At 45.4% G+C, this 18,306-nt stretch overlaps 1 protein-coding gene across 1 annotated transcript; it reads right to left on the minus strand.

The window, feature by feature from the left end:
• Positions 1-277: 277 nt before the first annotated feature.
• On the minus strand, positions 278-17,944 carry LOC137160044 (cytochrome P450 2J4-like). Its single transcript, XM_067558496.1, has 9 exons — positions 17,774-17,944; positions 15,694-15,856; positions 14,801-14,950; positions 11,613-11,773; positions 9,136-9,312; positions 6,946-7,087; positions 4,286-4,473; positions 3,315-3,456; positions 278-456 (listed from the first exon to the last, which is right to left on the minus strand). Exons 1-9 carry the CDS (start codon positions 17,942-17,944, stop codon positions 278-280), a joined length of 1,473 nt encoding a protein of 490 aa, XP_067414597.1.
• Between the last annotated feature and the right edge of the window lie 362 nt (positions 17,945-18,306).

An 18,306-nucleotide genomic window follows, 5' to 3' on the forward strand; every position in this document is an offset into this window, starting at 1 on the left:
AACTAACGCTTGACTGCAATGTCTTGTTTTGTATTTTCTTGCTTCGTGATCTAGTAAGGAGGAACTCGGAAGTCTGAGCAGAGCCCAATCCTAGAGTGGCAGCTGTTTGCAGATTCATTTCCCAAGAGCTGGCAGCTTGAGAAATGGACTCCACTGGGCTAAACTGACGGCAACATGAAAGCTGGAAGTAAGAAAAGGATAAGGGGTACAAGGTGGATATTCACAAAGACACACGCCTGCCTGATGGCTCCTCCCGTGTTTTGTGGGGTGCTGCAGCCTAGCGGGGAACAGCACAGATCTTGTAGGGATGAGGCTGCAATGTGATCCACGTAATAGCCTCGGTGTTGATTTCCTTCACTCCCTCTGGTAGCTTGAACGTGAACGCACGCATCAAGTTGGAGAAGAAGAGGAAGAGCTCAGTCCTTGCCAGCAGCTCCCCCAAACACACACGGTGCCCTGCAAGAGCAGAGAGACAGTAACTGAGGGGGGAAATGTGAGGGTTTCTCCATTTGAAAAATGACTTACAATTGGATTGACGGTATTCTCATTTTTGTGTATTGGATCCGGTCAAAGCTGGCAAAATCCTACTCCTCACGGAGGGAAGAAAAATACCATCTGTTTAAAGTGAAGTCACTTAGTACTTCTGAAGTTATCAAGGTGTGAGGATAGGTCTGTGTACACGCAGCACAATATATTCTGTCCTCTGACGCTGAAACAGCTCTCGTGTAACCATGTAGGAACAGGCAAGAAGGTCACTTTCCACATTCCTGCTGCTGAATGATCAAGGAGCATTTTTATTGCCTTCTGATTTCTAAATACAATAGAATTATGCTAATTTGCACTAATGATTGGGAAAGCCAATGCACATCAATTACTTCTGCAAATTAGTAAGTGAACAAACAATTAAAAACCATTACAAAACATATCTTCCTTTATTTTGAAAATTCTCATTTTAGTAAAAACGTAAGAATGGCCAATCTGGGTCAGACTAATGGTCCATCGAGCCCAGTATCCTGTCTTCCAACAGTGGTCAGTGCCAGGTGCTTCAGAGGGAATGAACAGATCAGGGCAATTATCAAGTAATCCCCTGTCATCCAGTCCCAACTTCTGGAAGTCAGAGGTTTAGGGACACCCAGAACATGGGGTTGCTGACCATCTTGGCTAATAGCCACTGATGGACCTATACTCCACAAATTATCGAATTCTTTTTTAACCCAGTTATACTTTTGGCCTTCACAACATCTACTGGCAATGAGTTCCATGGGTTGACTCTGCTTTGTGAGACAAAGTACTTCCTTTTGTTTGTTTTAAACTTGCTGCCTATTAATTTCATTGGGTGACCCTGGTTTCTTCTGTTATATGAATAGGTAACTAACACTTCCCTATTCACTTTCTCCATACCATTCATGATTTTATAGATCACTATCATATTCCCCTTTGAATGCCTCTTTTCGAAACTAAATAGTCCCAGTCTTTTTACTCTTTCCTCCTAGGGAAACTGCTCCATACCCCTAATAATTTTTGCTGCTTCCAGACTCCTGGACTCAACACCCACCACCACAACGGATGCGGTGGGGGACACACCAATGGATGCGGCGAGGGACACACCACTTTGTATTGACTCATTTACAATATTTGTTAAAACATCCCCAATGTAACCCACATACTTAGTAATGTTTCCCCATTCCCTTATATCCCCTTGTATCTCTTAGCGCCCACACCATCACCCCCCATCCAGAATACCGCAGCTTATCCCTTGTTGTTCTCCCCTGACTCCCAATCACACCCTGTGCTCCCCGATAACCTGCATACTATCCCTGGATGTTTTATAACTTTGTCTCTTTAACTTTATGGGTTACTTTTTTATTTTGTAAACATTCACTGTAATAAAACTTTTATATCTTTTTGGAGATGGAGCGACCAGAACTGCACACAGTATTCAAAGTGTGGGAGTACCGTGGATTTATATAGTGTCATTATGATATTTTCTGTCTTACTATCTGTTGCTTTCCTAATGGTTCCTAACACTGTTAGCTTTTTTTGCCTGCCGCTGCGTATTGAGTGGATGTTTTCAGAGAACTATCCACAATGACTCCAAGATCTCTTTCTTGTGTAGTAACAAATAATTTAGAACCCATCATTTTGTATGTATTTACTATGCAGTGAGCGCCATTAAAATATCAATGTTTGCATTTTAAATGGTATTGTGAGCCACCCCAGGAGCTGTGCAAACAAGTCAGATATAGACTCCTTGTTTTATTGTATAAGTGAGACAGAGGTAGATATGCTTCCTTCACTGTTATGATAATGGTATAGTACTGGTTAGTATAGCATAAATGGACTCCATCTTGTTAGTTTCTTGAAGTAAGATCTTTCCTGAACCTTGTACTATTGAACCTAAAAATACCTTGATGAATTCTGTGTGTGTGTGTGTGCGCGCGCGCGCGCGCGCAGGGCATAAAAAGACAGCAACCTAAACTGTTCTGACAACAGAAAGGGGATAAAGACACCAACTGCCGCATCCTAACCCTGAAGGCTGAAGAATACCTATCAACGACTCTACAGTGCAAATAAACGACCCCAAAGTGCAGAAGGATCCACCCTAGGAACAAACAAAGCACAGAAATAAGAGAACAATCATGCGTGCAATTAGCTGGTGATTAACAAGCACACTGACCCTGGAGGCAGCATGACACAGCCAGGCCACAGACTGACATGAGAGGCAGCAAGTATCAAAGATGGGGTAAAAACATGGAACTTTTGGGTCTCGTTCTGCAATTGTCATCTGGAGCATGGGATTCATGCGACCGACAGGGGCCCGGCTTCCTCCTCGTGCCCAGTCTAGCTGGCCACTAGGCTGGTTCGAGCAACACCTGAAAGGACTGGTGATTATATCACACCAGCCTGCAGAACTTCCTGGGTGTGAATGTGTGTGTGACTGCTTTTTGATATTCTCACATGTACAATAAACGCGGTGTATTGCCTTGTCTCCCTGAATAAGATCCTGCGAGTCTTTTCTTTTACAAGTGTAACAGTATCTCATATGCTATAAAGTGAAATTTAGTAGCAAATGCTGACAATGTAATGGTGACCAGCGTACAATATTCATTTTGCAAAAGCAATGAAGTTCTAATAATCCGAGAGCCCACCGCAGCATTCTGTCATTAAATCTTTGCTGGAAAGTGGAGTGACTTTGCCATTCTTAGTGTAAATGATAAAGTATGAAGGTTGGAAGGTTCCACTGCTAATCCATTAATTCACCACTCACAATCTAACCCACTGAGAAGCTTTTACCTGGCTGTCAGTGCTCTTACCTGCTGAGAATGCTAAGAAAGCGTCTTTGTTCACAAAATTTCCATCCTTGTCCAGGAAGTGATTTGGGTTGAACTGTCGAGGTGTCTCCCATTGCTCAGGGTCAAGCAAGGCAGAGGTCAGATTTGGGATAATAATGGTGCCCTGCAGAGGAACATTTGACTCAGGTCTGCGTCTCTGCATCAGACATCTGGGCAAGGACAGTTTTCATTTTTCATTTGGTGTCACGTGTGGAAGGTCACCTAGAGAAAAACCTATGTCGACCTATGGGAGCGTGTTGGACGATACTTTTCTATTCGTCCTTCTGAATCAGATGACAGCAGTCATGTTGCTGGAAACACCAGCAACATGGAGCCCAGTGCAAAACTCTTAGACCCAAAAGTCTTCTATTGACTCCTCAATGGACACAAAAAGAGTAATGTTTAATATTTTTAAATAATTGCTTTACATTTACCAAGTGACATTTTTCTTATGTTAAAATGGCAAAGACATGTAGAGTTCAGTGGGCTGATACAGAATGTGAAAACAGGGGCGTTCAGTGAGAGATTTAAACATTATAAATGGAGAAGAAGAGACAGAGGGTCCAACCCACCTTTCTGACCAAGATATACACCATGTAGCTTGTAGCAGAGGGAATTTAAAGGTGCCTTTAAGGCATCTTTGAGCTTCCCCTACTCTTGGCTCCACCCATAGTGTAAATGTTGCCAAGGCCCATAAAGGGGTATACTGGCAGGTGAAAATAGCCAGATCACAGCAGGCTTCACTGATTCTGGGCTGTCTGAGGAACTCCCTAAAATCCAGGATATTTCCGAGGAACCTCATCTATCAGCTTTGTTATTTCGACATTGGAATAAAGTGAGGGTGCTGCACAGCAAAAGAGAATGGGGTCCCCTGTATATGTGGAAACACCAAATAGTTGGATTCCCAGCACATTGGGGAGGAGGGGCTATAAAGCTAGAGAATGGCTCTGTACCTTTTCAATGGGAAATCCTTGCAGCACCGTGCCTCTTATACATTCTCTAGGAACTCCCACTGCAACAACGCTGTTGTAGCGCTGGATCTCGTGAATCACGGCGTTGGTGTAGGGCAATTTCTTCCGATCCTCGTAGCAGATTAATTGGGAGGGACCCAGCACAGCGTCCAGCTCCTTTTGGACTTTCTCTGAAGAGATACAGTAAGGACACGTATTTTGGACTGTATGCAAGTGCACATTCTTTTCCCTGCTGGAATCTTATTTGAATTTCTCCTTTATTGCTGGTGAGTGGGTAAAGCCCTGACAGCCGGAAAAGAGTAGCAAATAACTGCTGCCACTCAGGACCTGGGAGAGATGATTGGCATGTTCCAGAGAGATCCAAACAACAGACGGCTGAAACTCAGATGTCAGGGCCAAATTCAGCCCTGATGCAGAGCTTTCCCTTTGTTTTCTCTGATAGTAAGACGGACAGGGGGGGCAGCAGCCTCGGTAAACACTCATGGTGTCTGCTTTGGATGCAGCCAGCAGCAAGCCGCTGCTCAGGGAAAGCTTGCTCTAGCTTCATTTCACAGATTAGACTCCTGTTTCTATGATGGCCAGTGCCTGTCCAATACAGGTTACTTCAGGTCTTCAGACAACAACAGAGTTTGATCCGAGGGGGGATCTGCAGTGAGTATGGCCTAGTAGTACAGTATGCCAGTGGTACAGTATACCTAGTAGTACAGTATGCCAGTGGTACAGTATACCTAGTAGTACAGTATGCCAGTGGTTCCCAACCTTTTCTCTGCCGTGGCACAGCTTGATACCTTTAATTTTTAGAGGCACACCACCGCATAGTTTCCAAATGAACTCATGAATATTCATGAGCCAATCCAGAACTCTTCAAGTAGTTTTTCAAACCATTCCCTGGCACACCTGCTCAGGCCTGAGGGCGCCCCCGGTTGGAAACACTGCACAATACAGCAATCAAGGGTTATTGCAGAGTAAACAGGAGACCTCTAGTGATAGCAGAATGCAATGACACTCAGGTTCCAGCAAGTGAAAAGGCATCACTGGAAGAAGAAAGGAATAGCTGAATGTCTGCCAAAGGGTTTTGGACAATGCAACCTGTGATGTTCCTGTCTGTAAATGAAAGACGACAGGGCTTCATAGTGATGCCCTTTGGTTTGAGCCGTTAGCCAATATTCAGGGCCTAGCAGGGTGGTTTCCGTTAAGAGGAGAAATTGATTATACAAATATGGTATTTCTTCGGTGCGATCCTGTGTATTTGCCAAGAATGTTCACAAAGTCCTGTTTCCCTGAACACAGAAGGCTCAAACCGGAGGCAGTTTTCCTTGATCACAATTTCCAAAGTTGCCTTCCCAGCCAGCACTCTGAGCAAAAGACACTCTCTCATGGCATCCACTCAAGGCCAAGCTTTTAATACTGCTCTCTGGCTATCTCCTAGATTTTCTCACTGCTTTCTACTTCTGAAAAACACCTACTCCTGGCAAGCCAATCAATGCACCAGCCTCTGCATTTTCCATCAGTTCCCAGGAATCCCCTCTTATTCTCCCAGAGTTAATTCTTGTTCAGCCCTTCCATGTGACCAGTGCTTTGGGCAGCAACTTCTAGTTTCAGCTATCTGACTCCATAAATCTGCTTAATGTGCTTCTTTCATGTAGCCAGAAGGAAGGGCAGCTGGCACACCCATCAACCTCAGCACAGTCTGTGATTGTCTAGAGGTCAAAGCCACACTTGCTGGCAGTTACCAACGCCCTTTAGCATAACACAGTGTGTATGAAATGCAATTTGGTTTCCATCCTAAGACGGAAGGGACTGAGGGAATAGTTGAGACACACTATGGAAGCACCATCTTCATGTGCTGTAAGGGACAAAAGAGTTTAGTGGATGAAAAGTCCTGCCTTTGCACAATCACAAACACAATTTTACCTGCTAACAACTCTGAAAGCACCTCCCTAGCCAAAGCCACCTTCCTCACTGAGGACCAGGACTACAATAGCATGCACCAGTCTCCACTCCAGAGTTACCCTGTTCCTCACAGCAGCCCCAAACACTAGGACTTGGAGTCTAGAGGGATCCTTGAGAGTTCAAGATGGTGTTGAAAGGTGCCCTGGGAAGGAGGCAGCCGATATATATAGCTCCCTTCCCTCACAACAGAGAGAGATGGTGAAAGTCTGACATTCTCTTCATAAGGACCATGCGAGAACCCTTGTACAGAGTCAGATGGCTGGAGAAGGAAACCCAAGGAGGGAAAAATTGTTTCGATGCTTGCAACCCAGGGAAAGACTGAGAAGAAAAAACCCCAAGTGTGTGAACTTTGTTTGCTTTGAGACTTTGTGATTTATTTGGAACTTCTGTGTTGATCTGACTGGAGCATCAGGATCCTGAGGAAAGTGAAACAGTTTGGCTTCAGACCCAGACACGAACTGTGTAAAACCCTATATAACTAAGAGGTCAGAAATAATAAAAAAAGGGCTGGTTCAAGGTTCAGACCAAGCATCTGTTTTATTTTCCAGGGACCCATCTTGGAGCTTCAGCCACCAACTGTCAATTTTAGACTTACAGTCATCTAATAAAATTGTGCAGAACGGGCTACTTTCTACATAAATGCGCCAACTTCTCTATGGCAAATCTACCTTCCCCAGTCCGCCACTCACCTTGGACGTCTGGGTGAGCCACCATATCAAGCACTGTCCAGCGCAGGGTGGTGGTTGTGGTTTCTGTGCCTGCCAAGAAAAGGTCAAAAATAGCCTGGACCATATTGTCTTCATCAAATGTAGAGGTGGGGTCATCTTTGCTCTGCAGGTGACAATCAGAGGGATGAAATTAGCATGCGGAAGGGAGGACAATCTGGGTAACAATTAGAGTCGCTCCATCCTGTTTCGATGCCCTGCAATTTGCAGTGTCGATAACTTTACAAAACAAAACAACTACATTTTTAAAAGTTCCGGAGTGGTCGTCGTGTTAGTCTGTTGTCAGCAAAACAAAAAGAGTTCTGTGGCACCTTAAAGACTAACACATCTATTTGGGCATAAGCTTTCATGGGCAGAAACCCACTGCATCCTACTCCCATTGAAAGCCATGACAAAACACCCAGTACTTCAGTGCGAGGAGACTAGAACCTTAAAAATCACAAGAAACATTTCAGAGGCTTCTTTTCCATCTTATCCTGGAGAAGACTGTATTGATACCAGAGGACAGTAATGAAGTCCTATTGGTGCCCCAGCAAGAAGTGTCTTTGCCCCCCCCCTCCTTTGACACCTCCCCACACGAACACTTTCACAATTACACAATAAAACAAGGTTCACAATATCGCAGCGGGGCTCTCATTTCACTTCAGTTCGTGTTTATATCTCCCTGACTGACTGGCGACGCCCCACCCTTTATATACCCGCGAGGGCTTGGCTGACAACATTCGAGGAGGTTTGAGTTCTCAAAGTCTGGAAGGTTCCACAAGGTTCTACAAAGACCCAGAACATTCCAGGAGGAGAGTGAAAAATGAATCCACATATGGAATACCCGAAACATTTTACTTCAACTTCCCTTTTGTCGCTAACAACAAAAACAGCACCCTGAGCCCAGTGCCCCCCAAGCCAGAAGGTCACATGGGTCGCCTGCCCCTAAATCCGGCCCTGGCCCCAAAAGCATATGTAGGCACCCTGTACTTCAGGGGCCTTGGAACTTGATTGGGAGTTTACAGTTGGGAAGAGCCTGGGAGACTACAACTCCCATGATGCCTTGGGGAAGAGGGGAGAGACTCTTCCCCTTCCAGAGAGACAGGGAATAGCATGTGGGGGACTCCATTTTGGTGCTAGGGTGGAGTGCAGCCGAGGCTGGAAGCTGCTGGCTACTGCCTGCTGCCAGAGTCCCAAAGCTGCTGCTGACTGCTGCCGGGGTCCCAAAGCTGCTGCTAAGAGCCTGCTGGAGCTGTTCGAGCAGGGAGCTTCGGAGGTTGGTGGCATTGCCCAAGCCAGGGCAGGGACTGAGCCTGGAGCTGCCTGAGGTGGGCCTGCAGTGGAGGTAGTGTGAGTGCTCCCCCCGTTGTTTGGGGCAGGGCGTGTAAGGAAAGGGGCACTGCAGAGAGACTTTCACTGGGCCTGAGAAGAGGCAGCGGGAGAATCCTTTCAAGCAGGGCCAGGACTGCAGACCTTGGGTTGGGCCAGCTCCAAACCTCCAGCGTGACAACTGGGCTGAACTGGTGCACCGAACCCACAGAGCGCGGTCTGCTTCTGCAGATCTTCACGCGTGCCCACGCAAGCAAGGGGTCAGGGCTCTGAACTCCTGGGGAGTGCACACTCTGCAGGTGGGGTACACAGTGACAGTGCAGATGCAAGTTTAGACAAGTTTCATTTGTTTTCATACTAATTTTATTAATTGATGTATTCAGCTGCCCTGTGGAGTTAACATAATAGTGATGTTTAGTTTCAGTCTGTTATGCCATATTTCTTTAATTGGTTAAGTAAAGTTGTGTTAACTCTAATTGAAGTATATTGGATGTTTAGTTTGCATAAGTGCAATTGTTAAGTTAGACCTGTCTCAGATTATTATTATTATTATTATCAGACTAGATTTAGTCCTGGAAGCTCCCAAGGCCCGCTATTAAGCGTGTGCAGGGGCCAGCCAGGTGGAGGCACCGCCAAGTTTAAATTTCTTTAAAAGTAAAGGGACTGCAGCAGGGGGGTGGATAGAGGATTCCCACCTATCCTACATCACCGCTGGGATACTCAGGATCTCCTTTGTTGTTAACAACCTTAGCGCCCTTGCACACAGGTGAGTGTTGCCGGCTCCCAAGTAACCCAGAAATAGAAGGGGTTTACACATAGTATTCACACACAGTAGACACTTACTTTGTCTATCTGTGCCAGGTAGAAATCAATGAAATCCTGTGGTTCGTCTGGTGGGCCATTCTCTCGGTGGTTTCTGATCTCATTCCTTGCAAAAGAACGCAGAAACTCGTGGCAATAGAATACCTTCTGGTGAGGGCCGGGGAGATGATTCATGAGCCAGGGAAAAATGTCATACAGCTGTGAGAGAGGAAAAGAGCGATGCTTTCATTCGTTGCATTTAACGAATTCGTGGTGGGTCTATCAAAATGTTAAAGTATCCGGGTGAAATGTTGCCTGTGAGATCAGTAAGTTAATTACTCGGAGGGGAACATTTTCAGCATCACCTGGGGGGTTTCAGTCTCAGGACTCCAGCTGATATTACTCAGACAGATGGATAAAACTCCACTGTATAACATTTGGGAGATGTAACTCTAGAGTCTAGAAAGGAGAACTCTGAGTGTAAACAAAAACAGATTCAGGGAAAGAGGCTTTACTAGCTGTCTGCTTCCTCTGCTCTGACAGAAAAAGACCTACTGGGCTGGAGAGTCAAAAGACATTGGCATTTCTGCCACTATATCCATCGAGCTGCTACCTCATTGCTGCTGTCTGTGAGCATTTCTAGTTTTATCTTTCAGTCCTTTCTGCTTTTCAGCTTTCTGACTCTGATTAAATACTTGGATATTGGAATTTTTTTCCTTGATATATTTGCTTGTATTTAATGTCATTTTATCAGTCTTGCCCAGATGTCTAACCTCCCCCGCCCCCCAGTATAATTGCCTTGCTTTTCTCAACATTCCCCCATCTACTATATGTATAATTTACAAAGGTAACGTGTATTTCAAATCTCTTTGTCTGCTCTGTAACAAAGAGTACCTGGAACAAGATGTAACACTGATCTTTGCAGTACCCCATTGGGTAGTGCATTGCTATTCATTTTTGCTTGCTGTCCTTCAGTTAGATTTCAGTCCATTTCGAGCAAGCTTCCATGAGGCACTGCACTGAATGTGTTACTGAAGTCCAGGGATCAAATTCTGCCCTCAAAAACACAAATGCAACTCTTAGAGTCGCACAAGGGACAGCAAGATTCAAGGCCCTGGACAACTCTGCTCCTCCCCACGGACCCACTCCTGTCTATCATCATATTGTCTGCCACCTCTCCATGTTGTCTGCTAACGATTCCAGCCTCAACCTTTGTTTGTCTGCTTTTTCTAAAGCAGCCTTTGTGCTTTCTTTCATGCCACCCTTTACACACAGGATACCCTCCCTGAGGTCGTCCATAAGGCTATCATGTTCCCCAGGCCCACTTCTAATCTGTTACCGCACTGTGGTGTGTAGATACACAAGTCAGTGAAAGGCGCTGGCATCAGGGATGCGGTGAGGGAAGGCTCTAGCTAGGGTAGCAATTCACATGACCGCAGACGGAGCACCCCAAAAGAGGAGGCAGCAGTGTAGACAGTGCATGTGCCGCCACCCTTCAGGTGTGTCTTGACCTCGCCCACACAGTGCACCTGGGGTCACCCTACATGCTGCTGAAAGCAGTGTGCGTGCATTGCAGACATCCCCCTAAAAGAGCCTGGAACACAGGCTGCTTCATCCCAGACTGGGAACATGCAAAGGCCACCTCAAAGAGGAAGCTGGGTCCCCCATTTGTGTCCTGTTTGGTTCCAGATAAATGGGGGAGAGAGCCCACCTCTGCCCATGAGCCAAGCAGTGTCTCACTGCCAGTCAGCCTCTCCGGACAGAACTGCTCTCAGATTTACACCAATTTGTCCCTGAACTACCATCCCGATGGCTGTATGACCCCCAGCCAATTCCTATCTGACTGACCAGTGTCTGGGATGGAAGACAGGCTGGGAGGAGAGAGACAGGCTGCTTCATCCCACTACTGGGAACAGGCCAACTGGTACGCCTACATCCAAGAGTGCTGACTTGTCCTGCCAGCTTTAGTGATATACAGGGAGAGCCCTTCCTCTGCCCATGAGCCAATGGCCACTGCCAGTCAGCCTCTCCGGACAGAACTGCTCTCAAAGTCTTTACACCAATTTGTCCCTGAACTACCATCCCTTGTCTCAACGTATGACAAATCATCTGACTGACCAGTGTCTGGGATGGAAGACACCTGGGAGGAGAGTTCCAGCCTGCCCAAGAGTGAGAAGACCCAAGGCCAATAGACCTACATCCAAGGTGCTGACTTGTCCTGCCAGTTAGTGGGGCCTTCCTCCAGCCTGCTAGAATGGCACTGAAGATTCCATTTACTCAAAAACCCCAAAATCTTTATTTCCTATTTTGTAAAGCCCACAGGAACTGTATAATTATGACAAATCAGTGAGACTGTTCCTCTCCACGTTCATGTCTTGTTTCTTCCTTCTGAAGACATGCCTAATGTACCTGCTAAACTCCTCCAGACAGGGATCATGACTTCCTTCTTTGTTGGGTGAGAAACCCTCGCTAAGCTTTGGGTACAGATAAGCCAATGAGAAGAGGTTGTATGGACTCACCATCTCGCTGACGCTGCTCCCGAATTTGACCATGTAATCATAGCTTTCAATCACCTGGTGGAAATTTTTGTTCTCAATGGTAAAGCGGTGTCCAAAAACCACGGCAGCGATCACATTTGAGACGGAATGGACAATGGGGAAAGAAGGATCCAGGGGCTGTCCTGCAAACATAGTGATTAGAATTCACATCTACACACTCCTCCTTCCTCCAGCTACTGGGAGATGAATCCTACCCCGGTCACTGAAGCGGGAGTGTGAGAAGCAGCAGGGCTTTCTCATGTTTTGGATACTGTGGGACCGTGTGTGGGAGGGGAGGGGGAGGAGAAGTGGGCGGGGGGGGGGCTGTCAAACACTCTCAGGGTACTCATTGCCCAAAGCTGATTTTATATAAGCAGGCTCCTAACGCCATATTTCAACACCAAACTAATCGCAGCCTGATTTTCAAAGATGCTTGGGCAGCGTCCAGCTATATATGCTTCTAACCCCAGACCAGTTGTCAGTAATGATGCTTGATAGAAAAGGTTTGGCCAACTTTTGCTACAAAGGTGCTCAGATCGGAGGTCCTGCTGGATCGCCTGCTGCATTTGTATGCCCAAGTAGAAGCAATAGCCAGAACTGCTTTTTTCCCCGCATCTATTGTAAGTGTAGCAAGGAGACTGTGGCTGTGACCCTGTCATAGTCTGTCCTCACTGCAGTTATCCAGGACTTTATCACTTCCAGGATGGATTACTCAAATGCGTTCCTCATGGTGTTGATCCATCACTAGATGGAAATGGTAGGATTGTCAATAATAATGCAGAAAAGGCAGAAAGAGTCAATAAATATTTTCTGTTCTATATTTGGGGAAAAACCAGAAGATGTAGTTATATCATACCATATGAGGATGACTTTCCATTCCAACAGTAACTCAGGAGGATGTTAAACAGCAGCTATGAAAGTCAGACATTTTAAAGTCAGCAGGTCTAGATAATCTGCATCCAGGACTTGTAAAAGAGCTGGGGAAGGAGCTTGCTGGACCATTACTGTTGATTTTCAATAACACTTGGAATACTAGGGAAGTTCCAAAAGAGTGGAAGAAAGCTAATGTTGTATCAATATTTTAAAAGGGCAAGTAATTAAATGTTTGTCCGTCTGACATTGAACCCATAGATCCCAGGCAAGATAAGGGAGTGGCTGATACAAGACTTGGTTAATACAGAAGTAAAAGAGGGTAATATAATTAGTGACAATCAACACAGGTTTATGGAAAATAGACCCTGTCAAATTAACTTGATCTCTTTTTGATGAGATTATACATTTAGCTTGATAAAGGTGTTAGTGTTGATGTACTATACTTAGAATTCTGCATGACATTTTAATTAAAAAATTGAAACAGTACAAAATCAACACGGCACACATTAAATGGATATAAAAAATGGCTAACGGATGGGTCTCAAAATGTAACTGTAAATGGAGAATCCTCATCGAGTGTGTGTATATCTAGTGGGATACCACAGAACTGGTTCTTGGCCCTACGCTATTTAGCACGACCTAGGAAAAAACCATAAATCATTCCTCAAAGTTTGTAGATGACAAAGATTGGGGGAGTGGTGAATAAGGACAGGTCTTGACCATTTGGTAAGGTGGGTGCAAGCAAACAATATGCATTTTAACATAGTGAAAGGTAAACATCTACGTCTAAGAACAAAATATACAGCCAATGCTGAGAGGATGGGGCCTCTATCCTAAGAAGTAGTGACTGTGAAAAAGATTTGGGGGTTGTGGTGAATAACCAGCTGAACATGAACTCCCAGGGCAACACTGTGGCCAAAAGAACTATTGCAATCCTGGAATGCATAAAGAGGGGAATCTCGAGTAGGAGCAGAGAGGTTATTTTACCTCTGTATTTGGCACTGGTGCGACTGTTGCTGGATTCCTGCGTCCAGCTCTGATGTCCACAATTCAATACATTGGAGAGGATTCAGAGAAGAGCCAAGAAAATGATTCAAGGATTAGAAAACCTGCCTTATAGCGATGAGCTAAATAGATGGAGCTCTTTGAGACTAACAAAGAGAAGGTTAAGGGGTGACTTGATTACAATCTATAAGTACCTACATGCAGAACAAAGATGTAGTAATTGGCTCTTCAAACTAGCAGACAAAGGTATATCAAGATGCAATGGCTGGAAGTTAAGCTAGACAAATTCAGACTGGATATAAGATGAATGTTTTTAACAGTGAAGGTAATTAACCACTGGAACAATTTACCCAGGTTCATGGTTGATCCATCATGGCAATATTTAAGTCAAGATTAGAAGGGTTTTTAAAAAAAATCTGCTGTAGTGCAAACAAGAATTAGTTTGGGAAAGTTTGGTGGCGTGTCCTATACAGAAGGTCAGACTAGAAGATCATAACGGTCCCTTCTGGCATTGGAATATATGAACCTCTGAACGGGGCTATAACTGAAGACTGCAGAAATATCAGCTAGTGCGGAACTGTTTACTTAGCCGTGAGTCTTACAAGGAGCACTTTCCACACATGTTCCATAGCTACCACTGGGTTCCAGCTTGTTTTTGGATAAAATTCAGTGTTGGTTATAAAGTTCTATATGGATTGGTTCCTGGTAGATCAGTGGCTCTCAACCTCTCCAGATTACTGTACCTCTTTCAGGAGTCTGATTTGTCTTGCGTACCCCCAAGTTTCACCTCACTTAAAAATGACTCGTTTACAAAAATCAGACATAAAAATATGAAAGCGTCACAGCACACTGTTACTGAAACATTGCTTACTTTGTCTTTTTTACCATACATTTATAAAATAAATCAGTTGGAATATAAATATTGTACTTACATTTCAGTGTATAATATATACAGCATTATAAATATGTTAATTGTCTGTATGAGATTTTAGTTTGTACTGACTTCGATAGTGCTTTTTCTGCAGCCTGTTGTAAAACTAGGCAAATATCTAGATAAGTTGATGTACTCCCTGGAAGACCTCTGCGTACCCCCAGGGGTACACGTACTGTTGGTTGAGAACCACTGTGGTAGAGCCCTGCACAGGACTGTTTTTAATCCTGCTCCCAGGTAAAGCACATGCATTAACTCCTCCCATATCTGACCATCTGGGGCCTGGAATTCTCCCCTCCTGCTGACGTGACAGACATGCTTCTGTAATTGAAAAGTTCCAGCTATATTGGCAGTGATGTACCTCTCTCCTGCATAAAGAACTCCACCAGGTGACAGGCCTCCTCTTGTACTCGGTGCTCCAGGCCTTTCTTGCCCAATCCCAGGTTTCGCAGGGTCATCAGACCAAAGCGTCGCTGCTGCTTCCAGGTGTGACCGCTTGTGAAAATAATACCTGAGGCCATCGAGAATTGTTATTTATATAAAGCAAAATCATTCCCACAGTAACAGTTAAATCTAAAATACGTTTTCTAGCATGAGAGAGAAATGCAGAAGAAGAGGACTCTTAGCTGACTTCCTTTATCTGGGCTCTCACTATGCCACAGATGTGACAAGCATTGTGACAACTTCAGAAAAGTCCTTGACGGGGAGGGTTTTGTTGCTCTTACAAGAGTAATCAAAATCAGGGCTTCAAAACCTCAGGGTGCAGTTTTCATAAATCATTTGTGATCCGAAAACATGTGCAGGATAATTCTGCAGCTGGGAACCCACACCAGGAATTCTAGAGAGGAAGGGAATTACATGGGGTGAAATCTGCTGCAGCGCGAGGCATGACTAAAAAGGCAAGGATGATTTTGTTTGAATGACACTGCAAGGTTTTAACCTAACGCCCAGCATGAAGATCCTGCCTAACACCCATCACATTATACAACTACCCCAACACTAGTATTTTGTAAAGAATATGTACAATGTGCAAACAGGAGACCTGATGTTGGTGTTCCTGACTGATACCTCCAACAACTTATTAGCCAGGATTTTGCTCCTCGGTCCTGTTCAGTGGTTTTTGCCTCGTTGATTAGTATTAGTTGCTGTTGCAGCAGCATTCTTGTGGGGAGATGGCTGTGGAATCAGGGAACAGCCACCCATAAAGTGAGAACTTATTTTTTCTGGATAGTTGATAAGAAAAGAAAACGTTACCCTTTCCACTGGCCACTCTCTGCCAGAAAGGAGTTGACGGCCGGCCAGAGACATCTTCAGCATGGACAGTCAGGCCATCCTTCACAGTCTGGAATCCATTCAGTATGATGATAGGAATAGGTCCCATCCACAAGGTGAAGATGTTCCCATAAATCTGTGCCAACTAGAGACAATACCAGGGCCAGACAAACCGTATGTCAGAAAAATGGTTCACAGAGAATCAACAACCCAGCTCCCCTCAGGAGGGTGCTGTAGAAACATTTGTAGTGAAACCCCCAAACCAAGGTGAAAGAAGTGCTAAAGTTAGACAAGGATCACAGCTGACAAAGCGCTACGGTCCTATTCTCCCGTCCGACAGGCTGTCGCAGAAGCTGTGTAATGGGGATGCTGCTTAAATGTCTCGCGTGGAATTAGAGTATAGTTCCCTTATAGGTCAATTTCACCTCGTGATTGGACTGGCCTCCCCAAGAATAGAATGGCTTGTGCCTTCCGATTCTGGGGTGTCTCTTCTAATACCGTGTGTAAACACAGCACCTAAAACACACTGAATCAAGGTGGTAACTGGGAGACTGTTGTTATTGTCCTTTGGATTCACAGTTTATCAGGGTTAGTTCAATGGTATAATACTGTGCAGTTTCATCCACCTCAATCTTCCTAAGTGCCCCTGTTTGCTGGGCTACCTCTGAACTCATTGCAGCTTCTCGTTTTCTCCTTTAGAGCTACCAGCAAAACTACAGACTGAACTGTGCACGAAAACGTCCCTATTCATTTATTTCCCCATCACACCATTCCTCTCACCTGCCCCTGTTCTCTGAATCCTTTACAGCAGCCAGATTTCTCTGCAGGGAAGTGTAAGTACCATTATACAAGGTACTGATGAGACCTCGTCTGGAATACTGTGTGCAGTTCTGGTCCCCCACGTGTAAGAAAGAGGAATTCAAACTGGAACAGGTGCAGAGAAGGGCTACTAGGATGATCCGAGGAATGGGAAACCTGCCTTATGAGAGGAGACTCAAAGAGGTTGGCTTGTTTAGCCTAACCAAAAGAAGGCTGAGGGGAGAAATGATTGCTCTCTATAAATACATCAGAGGGATAAATACCAGGGAAGGAGAGGAGTTATTTAAGTTAAGCACCAATGTAGACACAAGAACAAAGAGATATAAACTGGCCATCCAAGTTTAGGCTTGAAATTCGATGTGGCCTGCGATGTGCAGGAGATCAGACTAGATGATCATGATGGTCCCTTCTGGCCTTAAAAGTCTATGAGTCTATGAGGGGACATTCTCTCCAGAACTTGTATAAAGGGCCAGTTTCTGCCCACAGCAGCTGGTCATTTTCTGCCCAAGTCTTTGCAATAAATTCTGTCATTGGTGTTTGAAAAAGCTCTTTCTATCTCGCAATGCGGCTCTTCCTTCTGCCTGATCCTAGAGGGCTGCAGGAGAGTGGCACTGCTAACAGGGCAGCTGCTAACAGGGACCAGGGGAGCGAGAGAAAGAGCTCCTGGCTGGCCGCTGGGACTTGCAAGCTCCAGGCCCTGAGAAGAGGGTGAAGAAGGTTGCTGGGGCCACGGGGAAGTGGCCCAGGGAATTTGAAGCAGCGCTGGTGAGAAGTTAAGGAGAGGCAGCAAGGCTGCTAGCTACAGGGTCCCTGGGTCAGGACCCAGAGCAGTAGGGAGACCCGGGTCCCCCCACTTGCCACCGGGGAAGTGGTAGACTCTAGAACTGAGATGCTCCTCCACCCAGCCCCCGGAAGAGGGAACACACAGAAATTGATACAGCCGGAGGCCCGAGTCACGAAGAGGATGCTGCTGTTGCTGACAGCTGCGAGAAGGGCTACAGGCAAACTGTGGGGAAAGAGTGACAGTGCCAGACCACAGATGTGGGTGTTGGCTTGGAGCTAATCCCCAGACTAGCAGGACGTGCCAGTCTGGCAGTGATCAGTGCGCCCCCGTGACAGCCATGATCACTGCCCCAAGCACAAACCAGGCAAAATGTTACTTAGCATGCAGAAATACCTTAAGGCTTCAGATACTTGAGAATTTTATCGTTTATTTTGTTACAGGAGGACACATGCACAATACCTTAATGAGAGTCTCATGCTGGCGTTTGAAATCCATCACCCACATGTTGCCGATGATGGGGAGGGGAGTTGGTCCAGGAGGAAGCCGGCGACATGCCCACTGCAGTTTCAGAAATTGCACAATAAAGAGAGAGATGAGCAGAGCTACTAATAACGCACTTAGCCCCAACATCTCCCCGCTGCTTTATCTATCTGTGCACTCTGGGGTCGGGTCTGAACTCCTACTGTCTTTTTTAAGGTTCCAGCTCTTTCTGCACTGGCTTTACCCCCTTCTATCCACCTGTCTCCTTCTCCCTGTGATTCTCTGCTTTTATACCCATCTTCAGAGTGGCCAGTTGCCAAGCTAAGGTGTATTTAATAAAAGCCTTTGTCTTGGAGAATAAGCCAATTTTTCTACTAGCCAAACCACGCCCACCAGATCTATATCTCTAAGCTCCGAGTCAGACTGGTTTCCTTCCACTGCATAAATGGTATGTGTAAAGGTAAAAGCCATTTTGACTGTTAATTATATAATTTGACGACGGGCTGGGGGAA

Source organism: Emydura macquarii, unplaced genomic scaffold (genome assembly GCF_026122565.2).
Source record: "Emydura macquarii macquarii isolate MOO-44397 ecotype Brisbane River unplaced genomic scaffold, CSIRO-AGI_Emac_v2 contig_2115, whole genome shotgun sequence".
In the NCBI taxonomy this organism is placed as follows: Eukaryota; Metazoa; Chordata; order Testudines; family Chelidae; genus Emydura; species Emydura macquarii.

Bases quoted from the DNA above. Each gene is read 5' to 3' on its own strand.
- LOC137160044 (XM_067558496.1), bottom strand. From the start codon at position 17,944: ATGTTGGGGCTAAGTGCGTTATTAGTAGCTCTGCTCATCTCTCTCTTT. The intron at 4,474-6,945 runs GTGAGTGGCGGA...GTATCTCTTCAG, and splicing joins GGCTCACCCAGACGTCCAAG to AGAAAGTCCAAAAGGAGCTG. The intron at 457-3,314 runs GTAAGAGCACTG...CTGCTCTTGCAG, and splicing joins TTTCTTAGCATTCTCAGCAG to GGCACCGTGTGTGTTTGGGG.